Consider the following 24,412-nt stretch of genomic DNA (forward strand, 5'->3'; position numbering starts at 1 on the left):
TATTAAAGTGACTAAATTTAAAATTCAATGGATGAAAAATTGAAAAATTCACCCTAAAATTACAAATTTAATATTTTTAATTATGAAGAAAATTCAATCGTATTTTTATTTAATTGTTGAATTTATTTTTTATTTGTTTAATAATAAATAAATTCATAAATCAGTTTTTTGAAATATTCATCATTCAAAGTAGAAAATGAAAAATTCATGACAATTATTATGAATACATTTATTATCAACTTGTGGTTTAAACAAACGATTATAATCTGTATTTTTTATTTATAAATAAATTATAAACTTTTAAAATAATTCATTTACTGTATTTTTGGATAAGTTGAAATGTACTTTGAATTTCTGCCTTAGGATTTAATTATAGAAAAATAAATGTAATATTAATTTTGATAACTAAAAATAACAACAATTTATTTATTAAACGATAAATAAATTATCGAAATAAATTTTATAATTTTCAAAAACCAATGGTAAAATACATGATTTTCAAAAGAAAAAGAAATATCTGGTTTTATTTATGTAATAGAGAAAGAAACAAAAAAAAAACTACTTTTAAATATTTAATTTTTATGAATATACCAATTGAAAAATCATAAATTATAAATTGAACAAAAAAACAATAAATCCCGTAAATTTAAACAAAAAAATTTTTAAATATTCCAAAAATCTCATGCATTATTTGGATTGAAAAATCTTAAATTCTATCACATAAAAGTTATTAATTTTTTTCACCTTAAAACCTTAACTAATAATATTTTTAATTGTTTATTTGCTGATTACTTATATCAAAAATGGACATCAATATAAAAATTTTATGAAATAAAATGTTGCTTTCTTTTTTTTGATAAAAAATAATTACTCGTAAATATCATGAACGGTATGTAGTCGTTTGTACAACGTTTTGAGAAACATAAATAATACCGTTATTTGTGAACAAGGAACAGTGATGTATTGATGAAGCTTATCATTCATGCTATTCAAAGTATCCTTCATTGTCAATAATTCTTTAGCATCTCCATGGTGGACGCGTTCATGCCAATCTTCCCATTTTGGCATTATGCGGTTCAATTCTTGTTTGGATTTTTTCGGCAAAATTATGTTCTTTGCAAAAAAAGATAGAAATATGTTTTTAAATATATTTAAAAATATTATTTAGCTTTAATTATTTTAGCTTCAAGGCTTGAAGTTTTTAACAATTATTAAAATACCTGGTAAGATGGAAGATTGTTTATAGTCGGCCAATTTTCAACACATGCTTTACACTTACATAATATACGATCAGTGATTCCCAATGGTATAAACCGATTGATTTTTGGAATCAAATGATATGAACCAAGTGTCGCCAAAAGTACCTGAAAGTAATTAATAACTAAAAATTTTAAAGAACAAAAACACAAGTATAATTATTTAAAGACATCAATAAGTACCGGTTCTCCTTGCTTGATTGGTTTGATAACATAATATCCAACATTTGAACCAACATAAGTCCAATCAACATTAGGATCACAGCTTGATTTTAAAATCTTCCAAACCGGTGATATGACATGTGACAACACAGCAGTAGTACCAGGTTCTGTCAACTTATAAATTTTGTTTGAAATATAAAAATTATTATAAACAATAATTGATGAATTAATTATATACTTACCAATTGACTATTGCGATAAACAGTCAGTATATAACGCAATATTAATTCACCTAAAATTGATGATTTTTCATTTTTATTCAAATCTTTAATTGTCATTTTATGACCTAATATATCTGTTTTTTCACCAAAAAGTTGAACCATCAATACCCCAAATAATACTAGCTCAAAAATGAAATCATTTGATGTTGGTTTTAGATAATCTAAAAGATGAAAATTATCAATTGTATTAATATCAAGAATACCATTGGCAAATGTATTTCGATTTTTCATCGAGTCAATATCGTCAACTTTTTTTTTTAATTCAAGTAAACTACCAGCCAAGTTCAGTGTTTTTGAAAAAAGTTTTACTGGCAAAATATACTCTGTAGTTAATCCGACATGTTGTAAAAGTGATCCCAATACTAAACATTCAATATTATGATAACTATCCCATGCTTTTTTTTTACATATGTCAGAACAATATATAATGTTTGGACAATTATCACATGGTACACCAGCCCAAGTTGAACGACAACAGTGCCAACAATTTGTAAAACGTAGGTCATGATTAACAATTGCTGCAAATGGCTCAGAAATCCAAATAAATTCACCAGATTTGATGTTTCTTGTTGCAACAATATGTTGATCATTTTTATTTGTTTGCTTTAATTCAATTGCATCAGATGCACCAACTATTATTGCATTATCATTTTTTATTTCTGGAATAAATTCAATAATTTCGCGTGGTTCTTTAAGTTCTTTGATCATCTTTGAATACTCTTTGGTGATGTTGTATTTTGGATTGTTATTTTTTAAGTCAGGAAGCCTGTTTTTAATGAACGTTCAATGTCAAGAAGACAATCTTCATAGAGTCTTGCTCTGAACAATACAGCTGAACGATTTGCATATGCCAATGACAATTCAGTGGATCCAATTGGTGCAAAAGCAATACTCTTGGTGTATGCTTCAATTGATTTGCGCAAATAATTTTTATTTTTTGCAGTAGTTTACCAACTTCTCTCCAGAGCATTGATTGACCAACTGTTTTATTAAGTTTATCACGGTTCTCTTTAATATATGGAGATATGAAATTCCATGCCACTTCAAATTTATCTCTAAATGCCGTTTTTCGAGCAAATTCTTTTTCGGCAATTTTTCTAGCTTCACGTGGAGGAGGATTATAATACATATCTGTAACAAACAATTTTTATAAAAGCAAAATTAAATTATCATTGTTCTATAATTGTACAAATATAAGTTATTTTTAATTGTCATTATGTAAACAATATTCGAACAATATTGATAATTTATTGATTGAAAACATAAATGATAAAATGAATAACATTGATGAAGAGCCTTACTTGATCTTTAATGTTTGTTCCTTGATAAATTAAAATAGAAATTCGCAACAAAATTTTATTTATTGATGTTCAAACTGTGTCACTGAAATCACTTGTTAATTTTTCATTGTTGGTCAACTTAATTAAATTTAAATTTAAAAAAAATGATAAACATAAAAATAAGTCACCATAAATGAAAAACAAAGTTTGATAACCTGACGATGCACAAAACAAAGAAAAAAACTAAAATTTGCTCAATAGTTATTGCAGTATTCACTTGTATTAATGTAAATATTTATTAAATAATAAATTAATCATTTTAGTTTTTTATTTCAATTGTTTAGGTAATTTATTTGTTATTATTAATAACTTATTATGCACTGTTAGACGCTATCGTGTAGAGACCTTGGGCGAGTACCATTATATTGTTGATATTGTTATGCTTATTGCAAGTTCGTTACTTGTTGGTCACCTGTTGGGTGGTGCGCACGCAAACACGAAAAAAAAAAACAGCGTGTGCGCGTATAGCACGCAGATGTCCCTCCATGATGCTCCAGGGCTTCCGTAGAACTGGGAGTCGTCATATTGATTAATGCTGATATAAAACAGCCCAGATAACCAAAGATTGGTATATGTATCAGTAAGTTACTGGTACGCAGTACGCACTACGCTATATATGGTGCTATACTACCAATGTGTTATCTGAGAGTACTGAGTACACCACCTGTAGCATTAAAGTTTGCTAAAAATGGAAAATATCAATTCTTCCAAAAAGTGATGCTCCGATGTTTACAAAATAAAGTGGAACTAAAAAAACAACTTCTAATTATTTATTTTTTATGAATACCAATCGAAAAATCATAAATTGTAAAATAAATGAAAACACAAAAAATCCATTGAATTTAAACTAAAAAAAATCTAATAATATTCTAAAAAACCTCATGAATTAATCGAATTCAAAAATCGTTAAAACTAAAAGTTATTATTTTTTTTAAAAATTAAATTCATTCAACTTATATGATAAAGTTAGTTTTTTACTTTAAAATTTAACTAATAATGGTTTTTAATATCATTAGCTTCAAGATTTAAAGTTTTTAATAATTAATAAAATAAGTAGCTGGTATATGGGATGAAAGAAAATGCATAGTTGGCCAATCTTCAACACATGCTTTACATTTACATGCATGGTTAAGGATCATCACTAGAATTTTCTGATCTACTATATACTTTTTTCTGAATATTGTCATCTAGCAATGTTTATAGTATCAATATAGGAGAACCAATCGAATTAATCGAAGCGAGGCTTTATTTCTCGTTTTTATATATAAGAGAGAAAGATTTATTATTTAACGATATTAAAGTAATATTATATGTTGAAAACAAAAATTATGTAATTGAAGGAAAATAATTTTAATTATACTTTCTATTTTTAATAGAATAACGAAAACAATAATTTTTATATATACACGGAGAAAAATTTTCAGCAAATTTTGCTATGGCGCCATATCATTGAGGGTCTATCTTCTGACTATAAAAATATTTACTATCATGTTAACAAAAGAAAACAATTTTTGCTTTGAAAAATTAAAATGTACCATAGCAATTTATATAATGTTTTTTTTTTTGCTATGTTCAGAAAAAAAATTACAACGCATTAAGAAATTTTTACCGAGGCCAAATTTATAAGTTAAAATAATCTAGCCTAAAAATTACATTGTACCATAGCAAAATATATTTATTTTTTTTTTTGCTTTGTTATTCATAAAATTTTGCGTTGTTGCTGTGGACAAAATTAAAATGATCCTCTGAAAATTTACAATGTGCCATAGTAAAAATTTAATTCTCTTAGAAATCCTATAGGTGTCACTGATAAATACAAAGCAACATGGTTAAAATTACAATGGGCCATAGCAAAAGCAATGACAGACTCAGAAATGTCAACCACCCCCACTTTTTAGCCGACTGCGCAGGCGTGTCTTTGCTTATGTTTAAGTTGTTAATGAAAAACAAATAAATGTTAGCGTTTGTAAATGTTGTTGTGGCGCAGCGGATAACGCGTAGGGATTCTGTTCGGAAGGTTCGGGGTTCAAACCCTGGTTTGGGTTAATAAAATAAAATGAAATAAAAAAAAAACAAATAAATAAATTATAGATATTGACAATAAAAAAAAAAATTTTCATAATATTTTCAATAAATGGAATAAATTTTGCGTTTGACCATAACAAAAATTACTATGGTACACTGAGAGAAATTTTAACTAAAAATTAAAATCATGGTTGAATAGAAATTACTATAGTACTTTGTAAATTTTGTTTTAATTCTGGGACTGGCCGCGAGAGTCGGAATTCTACAATAAAATTATGTAAAATGTGTAAAATGTCAAAAAATTGTTGGGTTACTTCAAGCCTCTATACATCGTTATCTATTGCAGATGGACATGGGGTTGAGTGAAGTTTATTATTGAAAATTCAATTCTAAACAATTTATAAAGAATTACTTTTTTTGATTAATCTTTTTGATAACGAGTTATGAGTTAATTAAAATAAAGACATACATGTTTTGTGAAAACAATAAAAATTATTATATGGTTGAATAAAAAATACTGCACAATTTAATAAATATTCTTATATATTTAATAAAAATTATCATGTAGACATATAAAATTTAGCATAGACTTGAATATTTTTTACTATATAGCTTTGTAAAAATTCTGTTTGTGGGACGAAATAACACAAAGATGGCCGACCGATTGAACAAATGATTAAACTGTCATGTAATTTCAAGCATTTCTACAGCCTTATCTGTTGAAGCTAGGTATGGGGTTAAGCGAGGTTTATTGTTGGTTATTTATTTCTTAACAATTTATCAAGAATAACTTTTTTCTATTTAACAATTAGTTTTCGAGTTTTGAGCGTATAAACAGAAAAGAAAAAATGTTGCCGGGAATTGATTGCTATTCTCCGTGAATCTAGCACAAACTGCCCAACTTAACACAAAAAATGTCCAACTTTTAAATAAAATTTGTAATAAAATTTAGTAAATTCTAAAACCGGTAGTGGGTAAATTCTCAGTCTGCTAGATTTTACTTGTGAGTGTCGTGAATTTAGTCATTCTTTTAAACAGAAATTACAATAAAATTGTGTAAATTTTATGGCTTAGTAGTGTATAGTCAATGGCCAGATTTTTTACATAATTTTATTGTAAAAATTATCTATCAATATACGAATAATTCTTATAAATGACGGGGGAACGCAGTTTTTACTATTTATTTTGTAATTTTTTCTTTTACGTTTGTAATTCTTAGTTAATTTCTCTCAGTGTACACAAAAAAAAAAATAGCCACGCCCACACGATATTTTGCTATGGCCCATATGAAAATATCATGAAACCGATAGATGGCGCAGCTCAGCTATGGGCCATTGTAAAATTTGCTATGTTTTTTTCGTAAAAAAAAATAAAAAATTCTCTTCGTGTATATATATATATATATATATATATATTAGGGTGGTTCTTATTTGGGTGATGGCAAAATTTTCATCGTGCCGCCCTCTAATATCGTTGAAAAAAAATTAAAAAAATTTTTGAGCTATATAAGAAATTTTTATTTTTATCCTAGCCACCCCCTGTAAGAGGGTGAAGTTTCCCGTTTAAAATACATGGAGTTTTCTTACTTCGACGTAAGAATCGATCTAAAAGCGTCAATTATGCATGGGAAAAATCTTTTATTATATTAAATCATCGAGAATGAAGTCTGCTTCAAGATAAAAAAAAAAAAAATTTATATGGGTCATTCCATAATTTTTTTATTACGCTAAAGGTTTTTTTTTTTTGTTCGATTTCGCTAGTTTTCAACGTTTTCAATATAATATGAGTGTTATAACTTTATATTTTATATATTTAATGAAAAAAAAATTCTAAATAAAAAAATCTATGGGTCATTACACGTAAACTTATGAAATGGGTCATTTTTTTACACACGTTTCATGTATTACAAATTATAAGTTATAAAAGACTACAAATATTGAATTTTCAAATTCGATTGCATGATGTGTATAAACCATGGAGTTGAATAAGAAGTGTAAGCTTTGCCTTTTCACTGTGTTGAAGCATAGGCTGTCGCTGAAGCCTAAAAGTTCGGAGTAAGTCAGTTCGAAAACTGCTGACATCAGCCCTGCACCAAAAAAAAAGACAGAACGAAATATTTTTATGCACTCTAGCCTGTACATCTATGTTTGAATACCTCCTTGGGCTATTCAGGTGCAGTTTAATTATTAATATGGATTAATTGATCGAAATATCCAATAACATCTTATTTTTTCTTATTTTTCAATAAAATTAAAGGTCATCTTATAACTCAAATTGTTCAAGGGATGTCATTTCTTGCAAATCTTTTTATAATTTTTTTAAGTTGAAACAAAAATTTTAATTTTAAGGGATTTTGTCGATTTTTCTCCGAATATGAGAATGCTTCGAAATATACAGTAGATTATTGAAATACTAATACATTCTTTGTAATTTTTTGGTAATTGTTTGGATGCTTGTTATTTTTTTATTAATTATCAAAGTTGGCAACTTTTACCATAGGCTATTATGGAGAATGCGACTTTTGTCAAAAAAAAGTCCATTAAAATAGCAATATCTCTAATCGACAATATGACAATGTAAAAAAAAAAAACTTGTATGGACATAAAATAAAGGAGGTTTGGAGCTTAGTTTTTTTACAATTAATAATTCAAGTAAAAAAAAATAGGTTTTGATCAGGAATTTCTGAGAAATCACTAGAGACCTTTTGTGGATGACTTAGAAACACAGTATTTCTATGAGTGCGAAAAAGACAAAAAACAGAAGAAAACTGTTGTCTTACTCTTCGATTTAAAAAATCGGCAGAACCTCTTAACGTGCTTTCAATTACACCCTTTTCAAGAATTAATTAGACAAATAAATCAATTAAATATTATCCAAAAGTTCCTTTCAAATACATTAATTCATTCTAGTATAAACTAATTCCACAGCAAAATATTCTATAATCGATTGAAATATTTGAGGCTAATGGCTGAGGAATTAATTTAGACTACGAATTATTTTATTTAGTCACATCCATTCCTTAGATACATTTGCCAATAGTTTTTTTTATAAATTATCAATGGAAAATGTTGCTAAGAAGAGAATGTAATCGAATAAATTAATGCGTAGTCTCAATTAATTTCTCGGCCATTTCCCACAATAATTTCAATTTATTATAAAAAATATGGCTACGAAATTAATCTAGACTGTTAATTAATTTATTTGCGGCTTTATTTTTTCCTTAGATACATTTGCCATAATTAATTAATTAAAAAAATATTTGCAAACGTTGCCGAGAAAAAGATGTAACCAAATAAGTTAATTTATAATCTAAATGAACTCTACAGCCATTTGACACGATAATTTCAATTTAATATAGAAAAAATTGCTGTGAAATTTATCTAGACTACGATGTAATTTATTTGGTTACATGCTCTCCTTAGGAACATTTGCTGATAGCTTTTTCATTAATTAATCATGGCAAAAATAGCTAAGGAAAGGGTGTAACCAAATAAATTAATCCAAAGCCTAGATTAACTTTAGAGCAATTTTTCCTATATTAAGTTAAAATTATTGTATCAAACGGCTATGGACTTAATTTAGATTATAAATCAATTTATTCTTTCTTTGTTTTCATATTGATGAAAGATTTTTAGAAGTTGATCGATCTCTATAGTCATACACTGCAAAAACTGCGCCTTTGGATTATAGGCACTGTTCCATTGGATTCATGGAGCACTGCTCCGCTAAAGTTGTTCCTTTGATTTCTTGGTCCTGTACCTATATATTTGTTGAGCAGATTTCGGCGTTTCGGAGGCATGCGCAAACACAACTACAGTATATTTTTTCTCTCTCTCTCTCTATTTGTACTTTTATATCTGTCATGTCATGATATTTACATCATAAATATTCATTGATAAATTATTATAAATATTCTATATATCTTTAGTTATTAAATTTATCGAATATTTAACATATATGCATTCATATATATGTTAATTGTTTAATAGTTACTGATATAGAGAGGTTATGTTATGTGTATGCGTGTCTCTTTCTTAATTCGAGTGACGGCTCAGGCTGCTCAACGAATACAGTTGAACAGTACCTTTGAATTAACAGAGCAACTGGACCGATATCGGTGCTCCTTGAATATCATTGAGCAGCGCTCAATAAAATGTGCTCCATGAATCCAATGGAACAGTGCCTATAATCCAAAGGCGCAGTTTTTGCAGTGTAGTGATATCAATTACAAAAGAGGTTTGAAAACAGTGACGGAGTTGAGAGCCGTCAATGCTGCTGCTAAACGAGCTGTTTGCCTGTTTGATGAATACAATTCAATAATAACACAAAATGAAGATCAAAAGCAAAATATGCTTTTTACATTGAAGATTTTGTCATACCAACCCCAAAAAACCAAAAGTTTGAACTTTTCGTGATCATTTTTTTTAAGTTAACAATTTATTTTTTCCATTATTAATTCATGTTATGCAATATACAATTATAATTCATAATTATATAATTCATGTTATTCAATAAAAACCAACTATATATTGATAAAAACAATTATTCTATAATATTTATTCATTTCAATATTGCACACAAAAATTTTTTTTTGTTAGTATGCATCACTGATTTGTATCAGTATGAAGTTTTTTATTTATATCCAATTAATATTAATATTTATTATCAATCTCAATTTTATATAGTTAATAAAACTATTTTTAATAATATTTTCATTAATGTTTGCATTTATGATGCTCCATTATTTTGTAATCAAATTTCTTTTATGCAATTTTAAATTTTCCCGCTTTTTCAATATCATGGCTCTTCGTTAGAAAATCAGTAAAAAAACAACTTTTTACCACATATTTTTAATTAAAATAACAAAATCAGTGCTGTAACTCCATATGAACCAGATATTAAAAAATTCCTTATTATTGTTACTATTATCTATCAGTTTTTCGATAAAATCTTATATTTAGAAATGTAATTTAGTTATGATCAAAAAAATTTCAAACATCCCCTCCCATAAGAGCCCATGTTTAACCTCTCTAAAAGTAGCCAACTTTAATTAATTATTATAAAAAAAATAAGTCTGTAACATAATATATTATTTCACGAAATGATTTATCAATATTTCAATTACATACTGTATAAATTTCAAGAAATTCTTATATTCGGAAGGTAGCTGAGAATGTACCTTAAGGGATATCCAGCACAAATCAAAAATACGGATAGAGTCTTAAAATTTTTTGAGTAGCTTAATGAAACAGTAATACACACGCTCAAATTATTTGATAATTTTCTTGTAGCTAATTACTTAGTAATTAATTAATAAAGTAGGCTACTTTTTTAGAGGTTATACATAGGTTCTTATGGAGAGTCTGGTTGAGTTTTTAAAAAACTTGGTTAGCCATTTTATGAAAAATACGGCTAGCTTTATCAAAAACTAAGTATAGATAGAGGAAACAATAAGGAAACTTTTGATATAAAAATTAATAGGACCTTGAGACCTTTTTATTTTACAATAAATAAAAATAAATTTTTGTCTTTGTCTAAATACTTAAGTGGAAGTGAGAAACAAGATTTTTTCCTTTTTTTTTTATCTCATTCGCACTCATAGAAATATTATGTTTCTAAATGCCATCCGCAAGAGGTCTCTAGATATGTGCGGGTAACACCTTAAAGTAAAAAATTTAGAATATCGATTGCATTTTCCAAAAGAAACTAAATTGTTGATAGATAGACTATTTATGTTTGTAATTTGTTTCTAATCATTCTAATCATAAATATTTTTCAATAAATTAAGCATAATTTTTTGTTTTACTCGAATTAACATTAAAATGACAGCTTGAGGTTATAGTCGAGATTTTAGACGACATTTATGAGAAAACGGTTCTCATCCAATTACTGTATATCGAAAATACTAAGCCTGCTGTTTTACCGGCAGGCTAGCGACGAGTAATTTTGAATATGCAACTTTAACAATCATGTTCATGTTTGGATCGGTTTGGATTAAAAACAACAAGTTTAATAAATAAAACAATCGTCTTGAATATTGTATTAGAATATAATTACCGATTGTTTTAACATCTGTATATTGTATTGTTGACTCAGGTATATTACTATTATGATTATTATCATTATCATGTAGGAAATAAGGTAGCTAACCATACTGCTTTTCCTTGAACATTTTTATTCATTTAATAAATAAAGTACATGTAAATTTATTTAACAAAAATAGAAAAGTCCAAGAAAAAGCAGTAGCTAAGAAAAAGATGTAGCTAAGGAATTAATGTGACTCAGGAATTATTTCCTTGAAACATAATTTTTTGGCAACATTAATCCCTTAGCCACATTAATTCCTTAGCTACATCTTTTCCTTAGCTACTGCTTTTCCATGGAAATTTTTTATTCATTTTTTAAATAAAATACATGTAAATTTATTTTTTAAAAATACAAATGTTAGAAGGGTTGGCGAATGAAGCCAGTTATGCTCGCCGGTATCATCACAGTTTAATTCCTTAGCTACTGCTTTTCGTTGGACATTTGTATTTTTAGAAAAAAAATTGACATGTATTTTATTTATAAAATAAATAAAAAATGTCCAAGGAAAAGCAGTAGCTAAGGAATTAATGTGACTCAGGGATTATTTCCTTGAAACATAATTTTTTGGCAACATTAATCCCTCAGCCACATTAATTCCTTAGCTACATCTTTTCCCTAGCTAGTGCTTTTCCTTGGACATTTTTCATTTATTTTATAATCAAAATACATTCAATTTTTTTTCTACAAATACAAATGTCCAACGAAAAGCATTAGCTAAGGAATTAATGTGACTAAGCAATTATTTCCTTAAAACAAAATTCTTTGGCAACCTCAATTCCTTAGCTACATCTTTTCCCTAGCTACTGCTTTTTCTTGGACATTTGTATTTTTAAAAAAGAAATTTACATGTATTTTATTTATAAAACGAGAACCATTGGGCGCGCTTCGCGCGCCTGTCTTTTCATACCAATTTAACGAAACAAATAATACAAATGATGTAAACTATCAAAAAAACAAAAAAAAAAAAAAAATACGAAAGATATCGCATTATATTTTTTCTATTACCAATTTTCATTTATCAATCTCTTTATTGATATAATAATTAAATAATATCAACAATAGAGCCACATGAGTAACAAACAATTTTTAAAAAAATTAAATTTCCTGCAACCTCATTTAACACAAAAGACATTTCTTCATTACATTTTTGAAAATGTTCAATTTGAATATTCTTCATTTGAATATTTAATTCTTCAAGACTATTTATCTTTGATGAATTGATCATTAATTTACAAAATGAGCAAGTAATAATAGACTCTTTTTTTTCAAAGAAACCTTTTTTACAATTTACACATAAAATTTCTTCTATTAAATGATTAATTATTCTCTGTTTCAATTCAATTATTTCTATAATACAACGAAAATTATCTTATCAAATCGATAATAAAGCTTCATTTTATTATACAACAATATAAAATTACCGTGCTTAGATGCTTTAAAATCTTGTTCAATCTCGATTGTTTCAACAGATCCATATGTATTTGATTCATTATTAAATTTTTCATTCAATAATTTTAGTAATTCGTCATTTGTTATTATTTTATTTGAATTTTTTTCAACTACATTATTATCTAAATTTAATTTGAAAAATTCATGTCTACGTGAATATATATCCTTGAAAATTTTCTAAAATTAAGCCAGTTATTATTAATTGAATAAAAATATACATACTAATCATAGTAAAGAATAATTACCTTTTTCAATTCAGTTGAGATACTTTCCATTGTCAAAATAATTGTATTATTATTTATTGAATAAGAATGAAAATAACTTTGATACGTCAATTGATCTAAAATTGAAAAAACAATATATTTCCTATTTATATTATTCCATTAAATAATTATATATATATTTTTTTTTTTCATTGAACGTAATCAGAATTATTGATTTTGGTAAATATTCTGGTATTAAATATATAATTAATTTTTGTATATTTCTTTATAAACGTAATTTTTTACAATGTTATTTTCACGATTTTCCCCTAAAAATATTTTCAATGATTCCAAAGATTTCACCCGTGAAAATGCTACGTACAGTTGACCATGACTAAAAACATCTTTCCTTAGATCAACACCGACCATTTCGAATGTTTGTCCTTGACATTTATTTATCGTCATTCCAAATGCTATCTTAATTGGAAATTGTCTTCGTTTAAACGTGAAAGGATAAACGTCTTCACAATAAAGAGTTATGCGATGTATGAATACTATATCATTTTCTTTATCACCAGTTAAAATTCTACATTTTAGAAGATTATTAGACATACTTAATACTTGCAATCTCGTTCCGTTACATAAACCTTCACTTTGACTTATATTACGTAAAAGCATGACAATACAGTACAACCTCATTTTCAATTCATATGGTGGAAAATTTGGTGGATTCAACGTGTTTAAATATTCTGGTAAAATATAATTATTAAGTTCTCCATTATCACAATTTTCAGTACTATCTATTGCAGTAAAAATTTTTTCTGTATCTTCATCCAACAACTGCACCACTCTATCATTTATGTTATCTACATCAAGATGTCTGGCTGATAATACAGCAACTTTCGATAAACTTTCATACTTGCGTTCATCTATTATTTTTTTGAAAATAACCTCTACTATATCATCATTTCTATTTGCTAAACATTCTTTAGGAATTACTAAATTATCATTGTTATCATTTAATGTACCGTTTCCAACGTCTAGTATATATTTTGCGAATTCTGATTCTTCCGGTAATGTTCTCATATTTTCTATTAATGAAAAAATTTTAAAATTTTCCCACAATTTACTGAATTTAATTGATAAATTAATCATTTCGCTTCGAGTACCATTTTTTAGTACTGGCAATAATTGCCGAAAATCACCACCCATGAGCATAATTTTCCCACCGAAAGGTAGTTTATTATTCATTATATCACGGCAGGTTCGATCAGCTAGTTCCAAACAGTATCTTGGTGCCATTGGTGCTTCATCACAAATTATGACATCAATGTTTCTCAGTTCTTCCGCTGCTTTTGATTGCTGTTTAATATTTGATGTTGAATCAACATATATTGGAACAGGCATTGCAAAAAGATTATGCATTGTTCTTCCTTCTGGAAGCAATATTGCCGCAATTCCTGTAAAAGCCATTGTAGCAACTTTTTTTCCATTGCTTCGTAATAAGTGATATATTGTGCTGTAAACATATGTTTTTCCTGATCCACCTGGCCCATCAATGTAAAAGCATGAATTTAAATTATCTTTTCTACATGATAACGCTTTATCCATTATTTCATCTACTATTATTTTTTGTTTTATATTCAAGGTTTTATATTGATTCAAACCTATTTCTGAGTGGTTTTGTAAAACAATTTCTTCGTTATTTAAATTCTCCAGTGATTCAAATTCAGTTAATGATGGCATTGTTGCAAATTTACTTATATTCGATTTCTCTTTTTCAAGAAGCTTAACTATTTCATGATATAATTTCGTATATGATTGAGATAAACTATATTTTTTTTTTAAATCATCTGACATTGAATCCTTATAATTTTCCCAAAGTATTTCTGGTTTTACTGGACAACAATGTATTAAAATTCGTACGAATAAATGTCTTAATTGTTTAGGCATCATCCACACTTCTCCTTCTGTCATTGCTCGATCCCATTCTTCATCATCTTCAATCAAACCCAACGCTAAGCACGCACTTCGATAAGTATCATGCATAACTCCATCGATAGTCCTAATATTTTCAAAACTCGTTGCTCCTTTCACTTTTAATAACAATAGTCCGAGATGAAATAATTCTACTTGACTTGGGCTAATAGAATACATTCTTCCTATTACATTGAACTGTTGTTTACGCGGTTTCCATATTCCATTTTTACCTGAACCTTTTTTGAAAACATAATGTTCTGGAATTTCAGCATATGTATAAATTCTTGCCATCGGATCCCGCTGATTTAACGCAAAATAATCCATAAGCATTGTTTGCTGATTCATTATCATACGCATAGTTTCTTCTGCTTCATCATTCAGAGTTATAGTTTGCTGATTTGATAAATGTACAGGCAAGCGTGTAATAGAATGACTTTTTTCTTGTAAAGGTCTCCCATAAATTCTATCACACGCTTCAACTGGACTAACATACCGAGTCTCTATATGATTAACAATTTCATCATAATTAATTGATGAAGTGTTATCTTCAGCAGTAGAATTAGTTACAACTATAGAAGCTGCATCATGTCCTTTATATATATATTTATATAAATACTTGATTGCTTTAATGCTCGATACTATTTCAACATTGATATGACAATTGAAAATTAATAATAACATCGGGTTATGAGGAACAACATATTGATTATCAGTACTATTTCCAGTTTGACGTTGAAAAGCACCAGTATTTCGACGACGATAACTTGGGTATCCATTTTCATCTATTAATGTATCATTCTGGAATTTTTTCGGAAAGTTTTTAGAACATTTACCTTTCTCATTTTTACACCAATCACCACATGGCCCATGTATCATATTTTTCATCACTATACTATGAAGTCTAGGATTTTTTATATGATCAGGAATTTCTGCTGAAATATATTTATCAACAACATTTGATGTTGTAATTTTATTGTTTTGTTTCAAAGTAAATAAAGCATGAACATGTGGTAATCCTCTTTTCTGATATTCTACAACGTAGACATATGCTTGGATTTCCCCAAAAATTTTTTCTTTCACTATTTTATTTATCAATTCGTTTTTTTTTATTTCAAAAACACGTGAAACGATGTCTGGTCTATCAGAAGCTGTTTGATTAAATAATAAATTTTCTTGAATTTCTCGCCAATTTGGATTACATGTCATGGTTATAAATAAATCAGGCTTCCCAAATTTCCTTACGATGGCCATTGCATCTTGATAATGCTGAAGCATGTTTCGTGGTGATCCTGTGAAAGTCGATGGTAAAATTCCCATTTTTCCAACATTTACTTTCGATTCATTTGCGACAGTTTTTAAATGATCAATTAATCCTTGATAAGTATCAGCTCGAATTTTTTTTTGATTTAATCGACAAAAATTCATTCTATCTTTTTCGATTTTCACATAATTATCAACCACCCATTGCTGAAACAATCTTCCACCCATTAAAAATATATTATCATTTCGAGATGCCATCCTGTATTTTATATAAGCTGCACGTGAAACTCTTTTTGATTTCGTAACACACGGAATATCTCTATGCCATCCTCTCGTACCAAAAGGATAAAACAGTGGATAAATCCATGGTTCTACATTTGGGTCCATATTACTAACATACTCAAGTTTTTTCGTATTCTTATTATGTATCGTCACATATGACTCCGGAATATCTCCATTAGCAGTTGTAGTAAAAATTGCCGCAACTTCATTTATTTTTTGCACATTATATCGTCTTGCATCTTTACCAGGTTTCGTAGAAAATATTAATCGCATTTCTGTTTCTTCTTGACCGTCATTGATTGTTTGCTGTAATTCTTCATGCATCATCTGATATGACTTTGCAAATACATTAATCTCACAAAGAGTATTGCCTATAGCTTCAATAATTTCCATATTTAAACACGAATCTTTGTTAAATTGTGACCTAACGTTAGTTGCTTCATTCTGATCGACAATAAAAAGTTGACCGAATGAAGGAATATCATCTCCACTTGGATATAAAGATGTATTAATTTGATAATATATTTGGCCATGAATTTTGAAACAATAAGGACCTGGTCGATTATTAGACGGAAAATTTATTAAATTTGCATTGAAAGATGCAAAAGCAAAAGCATTATTGTATGATCGTATTCGTTCATGAAAATTTTTCGAAAATTCATGAGAACCGTTGAATAAATTTTTTATTAAATCTGGTGAATCAGGTAATGGTTCGAGATTTACTTCACCATGACTACAGCAATCGTTGAATGTTTTTTTATTATTCACTTCTTCTACTTGGAAATGTCTCGCACTGTAATTTTTACAAAGAATATCCATTTTTCCAATATAATTTTCTTGAATATCTTCAACTTGAATATTGAATCTATTATATTCTAATTGCAATGCTAGTTTTTGTCTGCGTTCTCTTTGAGCTAAAGTATTTCTCATACGTTTTGATTTTTGAAAAAGCCTCTCATCTTCCACAGAACGTTTAACTCGATTTGCAGGCATTTTTTAGGTTGAATTCTTAAATTTTTAGACAATTAACAAATATCATGTTAATAAAATAATTTTTCATTTTACACCCCTGTATATTTTAATACTCACATATATTAAAGCTAAAAATATATTTCTTTGATTTAAAATATTAATTAAATTCATACCCCTCTGCGCAAAAAAATTCTTAAGATTTTAAAAATTAACTTTTGTCTTTTAGGCATATAAATTTTTTTACAAAAGTTTCTGGCTCAGAGGAGGCTCAAAGGATGTTGTCAGCAAATAAAATTAATTTAATTCATTATTTTCATTTAAAAAAAAACTCCATTTTCGTCTCACACCCCATGTGAGCCAGGAAATTTTGTCTGAAACTCTCATGAAGCTAAAGCTGGCCGCCAAAAGCTGGATAGTCAGGGACGTGTTAGGGCCCCGTGCTTACAATAACGAAAATTGCTTCGTTCTCATGTTTCACTACTTAATATGTTATCTAAATAATAAAGGATTATATTTTTTTTATTATCTTTTAATTAGTGGACTTTTAATTTAGATAATACTATCATGCCCCAATTTTCATTTTAAAGTTAGTAAAAAAATAATTAAAATTTCCGTCCTACCTGGTGCCCTCTAAAATGCAATGTTGGGGGTCGATATTTTTTTTGAGCTCTTAATTCGTGAACTCTTAATTTAGATAATATTTTTATGCCCCAACTTTCATTGTAAATTTAAAAAAAAAAAAAAAATATCCGAAATTTCTGTCCCCCTTGGCCCCCCTAAACCGCTATTTTGGGGGTTGATAATTTTTCAAGCTTTTAATTAGTGGACTTTTAATTTAGATAATATTTTTATGCCCCAATTTTCATTGTAAATTTGAAAAAAAAAAAATATTCAAAATTTCCGTCCCCCTAGCCCCTCCTAAAACGCTATGTTGGGGGTTGATATTTTTTTTTTAGCTTTCAATCAGTAAATTTTCAATTTAGATAATATTATCATACCCCAATTTTTATTTTAAAGTTAGTAGAAAAAATATTCAAAATTTCCGTCCCCTCTAGCCCCCTCTAAAACGCTATGTTGGGGGTTGATATTTTTTTTTTAGCTTTTAATTAGTTGACTTCTAGTTTAGATAATATTAAACAGGCTCAATTTTGTTAAATAACAAAAAAAAAAAAAAAAATTAAGCGCGGGGCACCCGACACACCATATGTTTTCAGGTTTAATTTACGTTTAGCGACCAGAGTGGCAGCCAGCTGCGACGTCATATTCTTATGCACTAATATATAAAATTTTCATTCTTATATAGACTGGTGAATATTCAAATTTAAATTTTATTTTGAACAGTCTCTCAGAGAAGGCTGAGAGGAGGTATATGACAAATCTATTCCAAGTAATAGCATTTGAGGTAAAAAATTCGTATAAATAATTTTTTTTTTTTTTTGAATAAATAAATCACTTCAATGGAATCAATTGATTAAATGAATTACTTTTTTTTATAAAATATATACTGATAATATTAAAAAAGAAATAAATAACACACTTACGTTAATAAGGTTAGTTATCTTTTAATTATGAATCCAGATATTAATTCGCAATTTATAATATGATTTTATTTGAATCCTAGTATATAGTAATTGATTATATACTTTCACTATATATTAATTGACTGTATACTTTTACTATTTTTTTTTTTTATCAAGTAATATATTATTATATTCATTCACAAATTAATCACACAATCTGTTTGATGACACAGTCAGAATAAAATTAATATTTCTTCTGTTATTAATAAATTGAAAACAAAAAAAAATTAATATGAAGTTATTTATTATTTATCTTTTATATATATATTAAAAAAAAGTCTTATGTGTCAATTACTTCATTGCAATTAATTAAATACATATACTTAAAAATTTAATACAACATATATTTTTGCGATAATATTTATTCATCAAACAAAACAAATTAATATAGATATATAATTTTTAAGTCGTTAAGTCAAAAAAATTATTTAACATTTTTTTTTCTTGGATAAATTTTTCTTTGAATTATTCAATTTCAAGGGTTCTTCTTCAACTTTTGTTTGCAAGACTGAAATAATTAATATCAAGTAATTATATATGCAACATATTTTTGTTTAAAACAATCTTTACCTGCATCCACCTTTGGATTTATCTTGGATGATGATTCACCACCTTCATTCTCATTCATTTCTATAAAGAAATAAATAAATAAATTATTATTATTATGATTATTTTTATTATTATTATTATTACCGATTTCATCATCATCAACATCATCATCAATTTTTCTTTTAGCGTCAATTATTGGACGGTATCCTTTCTGTATTTTCTGCTTTGCTAATGTTGTATCATTTTCAATTATTTTTATTTCCTCCATTTTTTTTACTTCAAAATAATAATTAGTTTTGTCCATTTTTCCTTGAATTTTCACTAAAACACCAGATTTTAAATCTTCATTTTTAATATAGTTTGTAATGTTAACAGTCAACCGATAAAACCCATCTGTCACTTGTCCTTGACCACACATGGACCTGTTAAACTGGACTTCTCTAAATGGCTGTCTTATATAACATTCAATTTCTAATAAACAAAATATTATTATTTTATTTATCAATAATAATATTATATTATTATTATTATTTATTTTACCAACATTCCCCTCTTGAAACATGACCTGTGATAAGTCGATTGAACGATAGACTGTGGTTGATGGACTCATATGACGACTACTTACAGTATGATTCCCTAAAATTGTAACTTGGCTTGTCATTTGGACATGAAATTCCATAATATGCACAGCTGGATCACGATAAGTAGCATTTGATATTTTTGTTGATCAACAATTATCTCGATTATGTTATTTATTTTAATTTTTGATTCCCAATCTTCGGCCATGGTACCCCACATTAATATTTTAATTCTCGTCTCACTGTCATTATTCAAGTCGAACTTAAAAACCTTATTCTGACCTGCATTTACTAATTTTATACCTTCAATCTTATCGACGTAACCAGTTATATTTCTACATAGTAAAAAAAAAATTAATTATTATTTTATTGGTTATATATATATATACTTTTTTTTTATTTTATACTAAAGTAAATATACTATTTTTTTTTGTAAATAATATTGTAAATAGATTGTAAATATAATTTCTACATAGTAAAAAAAAAATTAATTATTATTTTAATGGTTATATATATATATATATATATACTTTTTTTTTATTTTATACTAAAGTAAATATACTATTCTTTTTTGTAAATAATATTGTAAATAGATTGTAAATATAATTTTTTGTAAATAAGATTTTAAGCAATGTAAATTTAAACTTACAGATTTTTCTCGAAATGTCGGAATTCATTGATCTCTTCGTCTGAAGTAAAATTGATTTCACTCATTATTGATGTTTCAAGATTTTCTCAATAATTTATTCGAAATGTTAATCAATAATTTAAATATTATATGATTTATTTATTTATTTGACGTTTTTATGTGTAGCTTAATTGTAGTCAATTTTATGTCAAATATAATAAACTGACATAAATTTGAAAAATAAAACAAAGCAATTTGTTGATTTCATTAACAACAAAAACGTTAGAAAAGACATAAGAGTAAGAGAGATAAAGAAATTAAAAATTCATTTATTTATTTCAAATAACAATAGACAAAGAAAAAATAATAAATAACATGAGAGTGACAAAGAAAACGAATAACCAATCAAATCTTAGGAAGATCGATGACAACTGTCCTTTTTATATAAGGATAAATAAAAAATGTCCAAGGAAAAGCAGTAGCTAAGGAAAAGATGTAGCTAAGGAATTAATGTAGCTAAGGGATTAATGTTGCTAAAAACCTATGTATCAAGGAAATAATTCCTGAGTCACATTAATTCCTTAGCTACTGCTTTTCCTTGGACATTTTTTATTTATTCTATAAATAAAATACATGTAAATTTATTTTTTTAATAATACAAATGTCCAAGGAAAAGCAGTAGCTAAGGAAAAGATGTACCTAAGGAATTAATGTGGCTAAGGAATAAATGTTGCCAAAAAATTATGTTTCAAGGAAATTATTCCTCAGTCACATTTTTTCCTTAGCTACTGCTTTTCCTTGGACATTTTTTATTTATTTTATGAATAAAATACATGTAAATTTATTTTTTTAATAATACAAATGTCCAAGGAAAAGCAGTAGCTAAGGAAAAGATGTAGCTAAGGAATTAATGTTGAAAATTGAACTTTTTTTTTTTTTTTTTCTTCTTCTGTGAAAAAATGTAATTTTATTTCAACGTGACAGAAAGTATTTTTCCCGAGGTTTCGTATTTATTTTTACGGGGCACAACGTAAAAATGTCATTCTTTGTAGTTTTATAAAAAAAAATAAAATTTATTCTAACGTGACAGAAAGTATTTTTCCCGAGATTTTGTATTTATTTTCTTGGGGCACAACGTCAAAATCCTATTATTTTTAATTTTTAATAAAAATAAATGAATGCACATTGTTTTTCACAGTGCTTGCCTTCATTTTAACATTGTTACCACGTAAAAATTCATGTGTGCCCCGTGCGTATAAATTTTTTTATTTTGACGTAGAATCACGTGAATTTCAATGATTCAAACTGTGAAAATCACTCGGATGTTCTCTCGGTACCCAACTCCGTGGTTCCCACGTAAAAATAAAGAACTTTTACCGTGAATATCACAGAAACCTTCTCTCAGTGTAATATTTTTCCAGAGTCCAGAGTGCATTGACTTCAATTCCAGCCCACCAGGATTAGGATGAAAAAATAATAAAAACATGATATAGGATTTATTTTTAGTTAAATCATAATGCAAGTATGTTTAATTTATACAATAAAAAGACATGGCCGAATCCTTGGAAACGCAGTTTTACGCAAACTATTGGTCCGATTTACATGAAATTTAACATATATATTTAGTTTGAGCTCTGGAGGGTTCAAGTCTCTCGAGGAACGAAATTTATATATAACTTTATATAATTATATAAAATTCTATAAAGTTGTATAAAGTTATATATGGTTTTATATTGCCACTTTATTTATAAAGCTATATATAACATGTTGTATAAAACTTTATATAACTATATAAAACTTCATACAATTGTATAAAGTTATATATAAAGATCAATAACTATTACTTTTATAAAATTTTATACAAGTGTATGAAGGTATATAAAATTGTATAAATGTATATGTAACTGTATTTTAAAATGGTCAAACGCAAAATTTAGACATAAAAAACTGTCCACGCTCAGGGAGGCTATTCTCGAATGAATACGAGTCGACTCGTTCACACGGACCGAAGTCCGTGAACGGATCTCACACCTCTACTCAAGGCAAGATCCGTTCACGGACCTCGATCCGTGTGAACGAGTCGACTCGTATGAATTCGAGAATAGCCTCCCAGGACTTGAACCCCATACCTTTCGGTTACCAACCCTACGCAGTACCCGATGCGCCACGATAACGCATGTGAATACAAAAATTTATTTGCTTTACATCAACAAGCAAAAGTCACGCCTGCGCAGTCGACTAAAAAGTAGGGGCAGTTGACATTTCTGAGTCCGTCATCAATTTGCTATGTCCCATTGTAATTTTAAATATGTTGCTTTGTATTTGTTAGTGACACTTACAGAAATGCCAAGAAAGTTATTAAAATTACTATGCTACATTGTAAATTTTCAGAGGATCATTTTAATTTTGTCCACAACAGCAGAGTAAATTTTATAAATATACAAAGCAAAAAAAAAAAAAATATTTTTTGCTATGCTGCAATGTAATTTTTAGGCTGGATTATTTTAAATTTGGTTTCTGTAAAAATTTCTTTATGCGTTGTAATTTTTTCATCGGGAAATAGCAAAAAAAAACGTAAGAAAATTGCTATGGTACATTTTAATTTTTCAAGACTACAATTGTTTTTTTTCGTTAAAATGATAGTAAATTTTTTAATAGTCAAAAGATAGTTCTTTGGTAATGTGGCAGCATAGTAAAATTTGATGAAATTTTTTTTCCGTGTAAACTCTATTTACCTTATTATACCTTCTTTGCTTACATACTTATTATACTTATTGACCTTTTTTTCGATAGTAGCCTATCATTTTTTGTTCATGATGCTGTTGGAATCCGAATAGAACACATCATTCCAATTAAAGAAGCCAGCGAATATATGAACTCGCTCTATATTATTATTTGTAACTTTGGTTCACTAATTTATAAATATTATGTTCTACGAAGGTTAATATAATTATATAAAACTGTACATGTATAAAACTTATTTATACTGCTATATATAGCTACATATAACCTTATAAAGATATATAAAGTTATATAACTATATATAACTTTATATACCTTTACTCGTATATAAAGGTATATCGTTTATAAAGGTATATAAAGTTATATAACTATATATAACTTTATATACCTTTATAACGATCGTTCCTTGGGTAAAAGTATCTTCGTATATTCATATACAAGTTTATATACTTTTATAAAACTATATGAAACTTTATACAGCTACATATAGAAATATATAGCTTTATATAATTATATATAAACAATACATGTGTTAAGACAAATTTTAATTATGCAATATCAAAAACAAATGCAAAAAGAAAAAAAATTAGTATACAACAAAGATGTTTATGTTTTAATTTTGTTAATGTCATAATAATAATAAGATAATTTTTATTAAATATTATAGATAATAAACTTTTTTTTGAATAAAAAAACAAAAAGAAAACAAACATTGAAATCAATTTTTTTTTTAAATAATTTGCAATTATTATTGCATTTCTTCATTTAATTTTTTTTCTTCAATTTTTGTTTTGATTTCTTTTTAGTGTTCCGTAGGACACTTATTTTTTCGCTTTTCTGTGACTTTTTGTTATTTCGAGATAAAACGTGAAGTCCTAAATCGAATTGGCTTGTGAGATGCTCATTTTCTTTATTTTTTTTAGCCAAAAGCAATCGTCATATTTATTTCCAATTTTGGGGCCTTGTTAGATTTTATATGCCCATTTTTGGACATGGCCCAATTCCAAATATTGACCGATCAATTCCAGCAATGTTTCA

The 24,412-nt window shown here is 27.2% G+C and overlaps 2 protein-coding genes across 2 annotated transcripts; both read right to left on the reverse strand.

Annotated features, from left to right (window-relative positions):
* Positions 1 to 102: 102 nt before the first annotated feature.
* On the reverse strand, positions 103 to 3,442 carry LOC122849526 (SET and MYND domain-containing protein 4-like). The gene is made up of 5 exons (XM_044148245.1): positions 3,001 to 3,442; positions 1,661 to 2,830; positions 1,440 to 1,592; positions 1,221 to 1,364; positions 103 to 1,113 (listed from the first exon to the last, which is right to left on the reverse strand). Exons 2-5 carry the CDS (start codon positions 2,405 to 2,407, stop codon positions 868 to 870), a joined length of 1,290 nt encoding a protein of 429 aa, XP_044004180.1. The 5' UTR covers positions 2,408 to 2,830; positions 3,001 to 3,442; the 3' UTR covers positions 103 to 867.
* Positions 3,443 to 12,931: 9,489 nt separating this feature from the next.
* Positions 12,932 to 17,318, reverse strand: LOC122850538. Its single transcript, XM_044149669.1, has 4 exons — positions 15,905 to 17,318; positions 13,973 to 15,712; positions 13,230 to 13,894; positions 12,932 to 12,940 (listed from the first exon to the last, which is right to left on the reverse strand). The coding sequence occupies exons 1-4, from the start codon at positions 17,316 to 17,318 to the stop codon at positions 12,932 to 12,934; spliced, it is 3,828 nt and encodes a 1,275-aa protein (XP_044005604.1).
* Between the last annotated feature and the right edge of the window lie 7,094 nt (positions 17,319 to 24,412).

This window comes from Aphidius gifuensis, linkage group LG2 (assembly GCF_014905175.1).
Source record: "Aphidius gifuensis isolate YNYX2018 linkage group LG2, ASM1490517v1, whole genome shotgun sequence".
Lineage (NCBI taxonomy): Eukaryota > Metazoa > Arthropoda > Insecta > Hymenoptera > Braconidae > Aphidius > Aphidius gifuensis.